Genomic DNA, 8924 nt, shown 5'->3' on the forward strand with positions numbered 1-8924 from the left:
TGGAGGAATTAGAGCATTCTCAGTCTCTGTGTCCCTTCAGGCAGCTGCTGGGCCAGCAGGACAGGGAAGCAGCCCCTTTTCCTTTCTTGGTTCTCTAGGCAAGGAACAGGCCAGTGGTTGTAACTCATCTCTTGTTTTCTCCCTGTTACACTCCCAGCCTGATGCATGGCTTTACTTGTGCTTGTGCTTTCTCCAGGTCATTTGGAAAAGGTGGGTCCCAGCATGAGCAGTGGTGGAGTAGAGCTTCCCAAGCAAAATTTGGGGGCTCTGTTCCAAGGGGAACTGGAAAGCCCTTTCAGCTTTAGTTACAGTGCAAGGTTTGGCTTTGAATCTCAGTCCACCTGCTGGGGAGAATTTGGACCGGAGAGGTTTTCTGACTGATGCTTTGTACTGATTTCTCTACTTGGGATTCATTGATGATAGAGAGTAGGTATCTTGAGTCTACGTTGTCAGTGGGGTAAGCCTCAATATCTTTAGTGGACTGTCTCTGCACAATGACTGCTGCTTGCACCAAAGACCATCTGCCAAGCACAAAAGATTATCTAGGGAGCCCCAGCTTTATTTAGGAAATCTGAGTACTCGGTAGCCACTTACACCACCAAGCAAACCTTGCTGTATGGAGTGGGAGTCTAGAAAGGGAGTTGTCCTTTCAGCAGAGAAACAAAAGACCCCAGTGTTTCCCTGTTAAAGGAAAGATGATTCCATGGCAAGGATTTCAAGGACTTCCTCAGTCTGAAGATGCCCTGTGGGAATTCACTGCTGGGAAGTTCCCTTCTCCTGGCGGCATTTACCCCCAGTTTTAATGGCAGCATATGGCACCCAGATCAGCAGTGCAAACTGGCTTCCTTGAGAGTGCTTTCTTGCCTGCTATTATTGTTCTGGTTTTGATGGGTACTTTTCTTTAGCCTGGAAAGGGACTGTAAGATCACTCAACCTGACTGGCCAAACTTGCTTGCTTTGGAAATTCCTGAACATGATCTGAACAGCTCATGAACACATTCTCAGTAGTGCAGTGAAGAGACATCTCCACTTGTAGAAATCCCACGCCCCTGGGGAGTGTCAGTGACAGGGTGAAGGACAGCAACATGTTGGCTGATCTTTCTGGCTGGGATTATCCCTGACTCCACCCTGTGGCAGCCTTGTTTTTTCTAGGACAAGCATTGCTGGATACTGCTGCCATGGGGCACTCCTTTCAGGGTTGGTGAGAAATCCTCTTTTACAAGTAGCATAGGCAAGATAGTCAGAGTTTCATTCCAGCAAAATGCAGCAGAGTCCTGTTGTCTCATGTCTTATGATTAAGTGCCTGGCTTAAAGATTATAATTTAAATAGCTGTTTCCTGTGAGGATTCAAAGTACCACTGGCTTGGAATAGTGCCAGGGACTGCTAGGCCACAGGCTGGGTGGGGGCCAGCAGAGTTCTAGGGCACAGAATCCCTAAGCTAGAAATAAGTGCCAACTTAATTAAACTACTGATCCAAACTCATCAGAGAGCGAGTCTTGAAATGATGGGAAAAGGGAGGGCAAAAAGAGGCTGCCAGAATTTTAATAATAAAGGTAATTAAAATAATGAAGCACCTTTTGCATCTTTCCCCTGTGATTTTTAAAGCTCAGTTCAGGATCAGTGGCTCATTAAGTGTGGCACTGAGCTCCAGCAATTCTGATATTGCTTCTTAGAATTATGCCACTTACAGATTATTCCTGTCTCATGGGCTTGAGGTTGTTAATACTGGGGTGACAAAAGAAGCACCAGGGTTTTGTCTAGAGATGCAAGTACCCTTACAGGACAGCAGCAGAAAAGGTAGTTGGAATTTGACCTTCGCAGAATTAAGTGTGGTCACAAGTCTTTTAATGTTATGTTGTCTGATGGATTTTTAATTGCCTGGAGTGAGGTTAGAGGCTAGGTACCACAGAAGCGTCTGCTGAGACACCCCTCTGCTCCCAAGGTGTTTACTAGTTAAGTCTGTTCCCTTCTAGTTGGGAAGCCAGCAAATTTTGCTAAGCTTTGGTTCTGAACGTGATTTTGGAAGGGGAAAATTTCAACATACCCCTGACTTTTCCCCACTTTATCACAACAACCTGCATTTCTGCATACTGCCACCGTGAGGCACTCTTGCGAGTGTTGGTGAGAAACCCTCCCTCACCCATAACATATCCCTCGTCATACCACAGTGCTAGAGTCTCTGTTTGGGGAACCCCAGGAACTCCGTGAACCCTGACATGCACACACACGCAGGTCCCGAACAAGGTTCAGGCCTGATGCTGAGGCTGACTTCTGCAGCCTATGCAGAATGCAGAAAGCTTCAGGTAGTTGCAAAAAAGCTTTCTGTGTGGGAGTGGGTGTGTGCCAGTAGATTCAATCTGATCAGACATCATCACCTCATGAAGCCTGTGCACATACTCCATTGCTAAGAATGTAATTAAGAGAAAGGGAAGCAAGAGCAGTTCTTGGGTATGTGAGTTGGGCCTGAAATTCCTCAGCTGAAATGGTCTGTAGGTGCAATGATGGGGGAATTGGAGCCATGGGCCCTTTTGCTGAGGGAAGTTCCAAACCATGCAAGCAACCGCGAATTGTTGCTGTGGCCTCCTTCTCAAGTCTGACATTTGTGTCTTGTTCTCTTTCCTGGCAGCTCAGGAATCTTGGACTGATGCCTCTGCTGTAAGAGGAGGCCTTCAAAAAAAAAAGGTAAGCTTTCAGCTGCAATATGTGTTGGTTGTCTTTTAGCCAGGGAGCTCTGTGCAATAGATACATTCCTATAAATGCTCCCTGTCACACTCAGCAGGTCTCATTCCATGCTGGTCTGTCTACTTCTACATTACATGCATAGCTAGGAGTGGAGTCTAAATCATCTTGACCCTTTGCCATCCAAACTCACATGCCGTTGTCCAGCGTGGCTGTTTTGTAACACGGTTCTGTGATGCTGCATCCTCTGTCAGTACCTCCCAGGCTGACTACAGTCACTTGGTGCTAGAAATATGGATTTAATCTAGTCCCCTTGCCCGCATGCTTTTTTTTGATAGTGGCTGGGGAGATCACACTCACTTTACACCTGACAGTTGGGGGCAGCATTTCCCCTCAGCACAGTGAGACCCACAGTGATTTTCCCTCAGGTGCTGATACCAACTGATAAGGCACTTCTGCTGAAAGAAGTTGGGATAGGTGTAGCTGTGAGCTGCTTGCCATGTTGGCCCTGCTGCTCTCTGCCTTGTAGTGATTGCACTGGAGGACCTGTGAGCTGAGCTCTTTTGCAACAAATGCTCTTGGTACCCCGTTTCTATTACTGCTGCCTGCTGGCAGGTGTGACAAGAAGCTTCTTTGGCACCATTCCCACCCCCCACTCCTCTTTAGCTTGGAACAGACTTCTCGCCCTTTTTCTGGCAGCATAGCTGGGAACCTGCTTCAGGCTGTGCTCACTACAACAGGATTAGCCTCTTGTTAAAGCCATCTCCTTTTGATCTAGCCCTGTCAGAGCGAATCTATCCTGACTCTCTGGCTTAGCAGGGGCACGATGAAGTGTTTACGGGAGGGTTCTCCCCCCATGTCGTGGGATTTTCCCCAACACTTGCTCTGTTGGACATTTTACTGCTGCTAATCTCTACATTCAGGACTCGTGCCGTCGCAGAGCCAAGGCGGCTTTCTGAGGACCAGTGCTTTCAGGGGCAACGGATCTGTTTGATTGAACAATTCCAGAGGAGTTTTCTTGCTGTAGCTTTGACTGTTCATCTAGGATGCAAGAGGAAGGGCCCCACGCTCTGAGTCAGGGGGCTGAAAGAACAGGGAGGGATGTCTTACACATCATCTTGAGAACTGGGCTCTCTGCAAGTTAGAAAGGAAGTTGCATTTGACTGCAGAGAGTATAACCAACCTTTTTTCCTTGGACTTGGTTTTCTTGATTTTTAATTTTTTTTTTCCTTTTCTCTCTTTTTGCTGACAGTTGCCTGAGAAATTTACTCCTCCAGCCCCCATCACAGCTCCAGTAATGAGCCTGCCCGCTGAGCCCCAAAGGATCCATCCTCAGATGTCCAGGTTGCAAGAATCTGGCCAGTCACCCCCAGGAGCACCCAAGGAAGGCAGCCTGCAGGTACCCAGGAAAAGTGGGGTGTTCCCCAGCCACCAGCTCCTTGTCAAGTAGAAAAACAACTTGGCTTTTGACATTCTTATTACTTGGCAGCTGCAGGGCTTATGTTGCTCCCTAGCCCTTATAAGACATCTCTGCCTGAGTGTTAGAGGAACTGCCAGGGTGGAAAATGACACCTGGGTATGGCTGGGAGAGAGGGAGGGAGGCCAGGCAGGCTGTCAGCCTGCTGGGAGTTGGGAATCCACAGAGGCCTGAAGCAATACCACAGTCTGAAGATGATAATCTAACTCTGTGCTTCCAGGTATTCTCTGGGTTTGCGAAGGGATGAAATTCTTTCTGTTCATAGTTACAGGAGGGGAATCTACCTGCTCCAGCCTTTCATGGTCCTGTTGCATTCATTCAGCTGCTTCTCTCTCTGTCAGTATCACCAGCTACCTGTGGAGAGGGTTGAGAGGAAGGAGGTGCCCCCTGAGCACCAGGCTCTGAAGGTCACATTTGAAGGGTTGGTGCAACGCTGCTCTGCTGTCGCCACTGATCCAGTAAGTCCTCCCTTCTCTGATATTTGGTGCTTTTGCCCTCGTGTTTGACTGGTGCTTCCTTCTTTTGGTTGGGAAAAGAGAGGAAGAGTCTTGTCCCTATAACCAAGTTAATCTCCATCTGCCTCCTTCCTTTAGGCTGTAGGCTTGTCCATCTCTTGGGAACTGAGATGCATTCTCTAGCATTTATCCACTGCTTTTCATTGCCTCTCTGGAGCAATGGTTCTGTCCTTCTGGCTCTTCTCTCTGAGGAAAGTAGAAGAAATGACCCAGCTAATTCAGCTTGCTTTTTCACTGGCTTGATCTGTAGATAGTTCCTGCAGAGCTAGGATTACCAGCTATCCTCAGAGCTTAGAGGGAAAGGCTGAGATACCCTGGCTGGAAGAGAAAGCCAGGCAATCTTTGTGTCCGAGTCACTGTAATTTCTCCACCCTGGTTCCTGGAAGGCTGTTGGCATACACATCACATTGCATGAATGTATCAGGTCAGACTGTCTGGAAGCAGAAAAGCAGTCTTTGCAGCATTGTGTTAAGTTGCTAAGTCTTCCCAGAACTTGGGGGAACCATGAAGCCTTCCAGAATACCTCTGCTTAGTGGGTGTTGGGATGAGCACTGACTCCAAGCTGCTTTGTGTGTAGCAGCAGCTTTGGCATATTTGCTCTGTGCTTTCTGAGAGTGCAGTGTAGCAATTTCTGGGAGATAACCCAAAGGTTCCCTCTGTGGACAGAAAGGCCTGTTGGTTTGGGCTTAAGCACTTGGCTTATATGGAGGTTGAATAGCTGGGTTGGTACAGCAATGCAATGCACCTGAGCTCCTAAGGATGCCAGGCCTGTCCCAGTGTTGCCCAGAGCCAGACATTTCTATCCATGGTATAACTTACCTGTGAGTGGATTATCCAAGGTGGGGTTAATGGGGTTAGTCCCACCAGAGCTTCAGTACTCAGGCCCTTTCCTTAGTGGTTACCTAGAGTGGGAAGGACATTCCCTCTTCCTCAAGGAGACCAGGAAGAAGCTGTTGCTTAGGTCAGCCAGGGTGACACTGTCTGAACGCCCCATGGATCAACTAGTGGATGTTTCCCAAGCTTTGGAAGTAGTCACTCTGTCCTGTGGTCTGCAAGCACTGGCAGAAGGGAGGAATGCCTAGGCTGGGAGATGGGAAAAAGGGCAAATTCAGCTTCCTGTCTTGGGGAGAGAATGCGTGCATGTATATGTGCACAGTGAGGGCATGGCTGGCTTGTATCACAGTCTGTGGCTGGCTGAGGCTGAGATGCAGCTGAATTGTAAGGTGCTGTGGGAATAACAGAAGAGGGAAGGGACTGAGCGAGAACAACTTGGTTCTGGGAGAGGTGGCTTTGAAGCTTTGGCAGAGCTGGCAATACCTGTTTCGCTTCAGAAAACCCGAAGGAAGCTGGAGGATGCATTGCAGCGGCTGGAGTGTTTGTATGAGAAGCTCCGCGAGCAGGCAGTAAGTAGATGCCACCGTTCCCTGGTGTCCACCCGGGTTCCTGATCCTACCTTTGCGCTGGGTTGAGGGCCTTGGTGTCTGTCCTGGTGTTACGAGCACATATCATCTTGAGAAAGCTAGGGGAGTGCCAAACCTTACCACGCACCTTGAATCCAGTCAGCCTTATCTCTTCTTCCTTAATCTTGGCCAAGACATAGTGTAAGGAAAAACTGGGGAGGTATTTGCAGGGTGCTTTTATCCCCAGAAAGTATACTGGCATATAGACACATTCTAGATGGGAAGGGGCAACTGGGGGTAGTTGTAGAGTGTGAACCTAGTATAACCTCTGGCTTAGAAAACTCTGAAGCTACTGATGCCAGTTGCTGGAGGGATAGCTATCAAGGGAAGAATCCTTTTAACATACACCCTTTCCCTGTGTGTCTATATGAGGCCTGAATAGAGACAGGATTCTGTGCTAGATGGACCTTTGACCTCCTCAGATAAATCAGATATTCAATTAATGCTGAAATATCATTACTTAGTACCTGCATTCACTGTAACCCAGCCTGGGTATTAGATTAATGTTTGTTGTAGGCTGGGAAACCAAGGGAGAAAGCAGGCTATCCTTCCTGCCAGTGCTTGACTGCGTAGGTGCTGTTTGGTGAGGATGAGGTGGGGAACAGGAGGGAAGGGTGTGAAGGAAGGGGGGCCTGTGTTACAGTGCTGAGCATGCTGACTCATTTCTGCTCCCTCCCCACAGCTCTCTCCAGCCATCCTCATGGGTCTTCATGAAATTGCCCGCTGCATTGAGGCTAGGAACTACCAACAGGGTCTCTTGGTTCACACCCAAGTGGTGAGCAGCAGCAGTTTCAGTGAGGTGTCTGGTTTCATGCCCATCCTGAAAGTCCTCATGACCATTGCTGGCAAGCTGAATGTGTAAAATGTGGAGCAGCTGGAACAGTGTACACTGAGAGCTGATGGACTCCCTCACCTGTTGATGTGCTGCAGGTTGTGGACTCTCCTTCCGACTCTGGAGAAATAAATCTGTGCCAGTGCCTGGAACTGTGCTGGGCCAGCACGCCTGGCCCCATCCACTCTCCAGACAGCCCACTGGTGCCTGGGACTCCTGGAGACTGTTCTTTCTCTCTCTTCTTTCTTAACTAGTCTGAGGCTGCTTCCCAGCCCAGAGATGTCAATTTCAGGCTGTCCAGGTTGCACGGAGATCCTCCCTCTTCCCTGTATCCCCAGCACAAAGGGGAAACTCCTTCCTTCCCAGGCTGACTTTGCTTTTTTTTTTTTTTCAGTGTAAATTGCTTGAGTGATAGCTGGGCTCCCTTGGGACCTAAGCTGGGGTGTCCCTGCTGTATTGGGCTGCAGTGAGGATCTCTCCTCTGGTTCTTTCTTTCTTTTCACTCTCATCCTTGACTCACCCTCTCACCCCTCTGTACCCATATCCTGCTACAACTAGGGCTAACTACCAGCCTGCTCCGGGCTAGCTTTGTTTCTCTATCTCTTCGCCCAGCCCTCTCTTTTCGTAGTTGAGTCTCCTTTTTACCCTCTATCCCCCCTCCTTTATATCTTTTCCCCCATAAGCTGCAGGCTTGAGCCCTTTATGTTTCAGGCCCAGGGCTGATTCCCCTTTCTAGCTCCTGGGACTCTCCCATTCAGGAATGCTAGCAGGTTGTACTGCTCTGCGTGCTCTTCCCCAGAGCTGGTCGCATCCTTGTTTTGGGCTAAAAGCCACCTTCTCTGGCTTCTGGCCTTTTTCACTTCCTTTGTGTTAGCAAGTTGGCCTTTTGCCCACTGCTGTTACCTAAAGGCTTCCTACATTGGGTTTTTCAGACAGTTTAAGAACAGCAGGGATTGTTCAGGTCCCATAAAGAATCCTCTTGAGCTACTCTGACCAGCCCAGACTTGAGCAGGGGGAGACAGCTGATTGCTCCAAGTGTGGTGCATTCATTCTGCCTACAGTAACAGATATGTGCGAAGGTGATTCTCAAAGGCCCCTTGGCACTATGGTGGTAGGAATATGCTGCAGGAGGTGATGCTGTCAGGTCTCGAGGATATGGCTGTGCTGAAGCTTTTCATCACTGTGGCATTTCCTCTGCGGTAAAATAGATGAATGAAGCGTATCTGTCCTGGGGAAGAAGTGTGGCAAGACAGACAAGATTTTAAGGCATATCTGTGTGTGTGTGTGTGTGTCCCACTCTTCCTCCCTCCTTGCCTTCCTCTCTCACCCTTTTTCATGCTAACCAGGCAGCGTAATCATTGGGCCCTAGCTGGGAGCAAGGCTTCTTCCCAACATTTGGCTGCAGCCAGCCCCTGCTTCTTCTGCTTGCTGCTTGAGTGATAGTGCCATTGTGGGCCTGTGGTTCAGTGACTTACACAGTGACTTGCTCTACCGTAAGACTTAGGAGGGAGGAGAACCAGAGAAGGGAGGCAGAGGACATGTCTCATTCTCTCCTTTCCAGGTCAAAGTGCCTCCTTGTTGCTGCTGTGTTGTTTCTATTGCTGCGGTTTGATGCACTGACTGATTACAGAACAGTGAAATAAAAGCTGTGTTTTGTGATGCTGCTAGCTTTTTTTCATAGGCTTGTCACCTCTGGCTACAGGGGACTTCCCTCAGTCTGCAGGGCCACCTACTGAGAGCTGAGTTCTCAGCTTCGGTGAGGGGAGCAATTCAGAATGATGTGGGGAAAACCAGATTCTGGGCTCTGCTGGTGTGGGCAGCAGCTGTCCTGGTGTGGTGAGACCTTAGGCCTTGTCCACTCCCTAAGGCTGCAGGGTCAGAGAACTGATCTTCAGACCACCCGCCTCAGTTGTGACTGTTCAGTCAGTAAGTAAACAGAGAGCCTTTGATGAGATCCTCT

At 49.0% G+C, this 8924-nt stretch overlaps 1 protein-coding gene across 6 annotated transcripts in view; it reads left to right on the plus strand.

Annotated features, from left to right (window-relative positions):
* The window catches only part of SEC31B (SEC31 homolog B, COPII coat complex component), a 36116-nt gene extending 27493 nt beyond the window's left edge, over positions 1–8623 (plus strand). For 3 of the 6 annotated variants that reach the window (XM_069796506.1, XM_069796504.1, XM_069796503.1), the window contains 5 exons: positions 2628–2683; positions 3933–4079; positions 4499–4615; positions 6004–6075; positions 6815–8623. In XM_069796506.1, the coding sequence (XP_069652607.1) occupies positions 2628–2683; positions 3933–4079; positions 4499–4615; positions 6004–6075; positions 6815–6994 (572 nt within the window). In that variant the 3' untranslated portion in view covers positions 6995–8623. Of the gene's footprint in view, positions 1–2627; positions 2684–3930; positions 4080–4498; positions 4616–6003; positions 6076–6814 lie in introns of those variants that run through there. The other 3 variants (XM_069796507.1, XM_069796508.1, XM_069796505.1) reach the window with 2 other exon arrangements.
* The last annotated feature ends 301 nt before the right edge of the window (positions 8624–8924 follow it).

Source organism: Haliaeetus albicilla, chromosome 11 (assembly GCF_947461875.1).
Source record: "Haliaeetus albicilla chromosome 11, bHalAlb1.1, whole genome shotgun sequence".
Taxonomy (NCBI): domain Eukaryota; kingdom Metazoa; phylum Chordata; class Aves; order Accipitriformes; family Accipitridae; genus Haliaeetus; species Haliaeetus albicilla.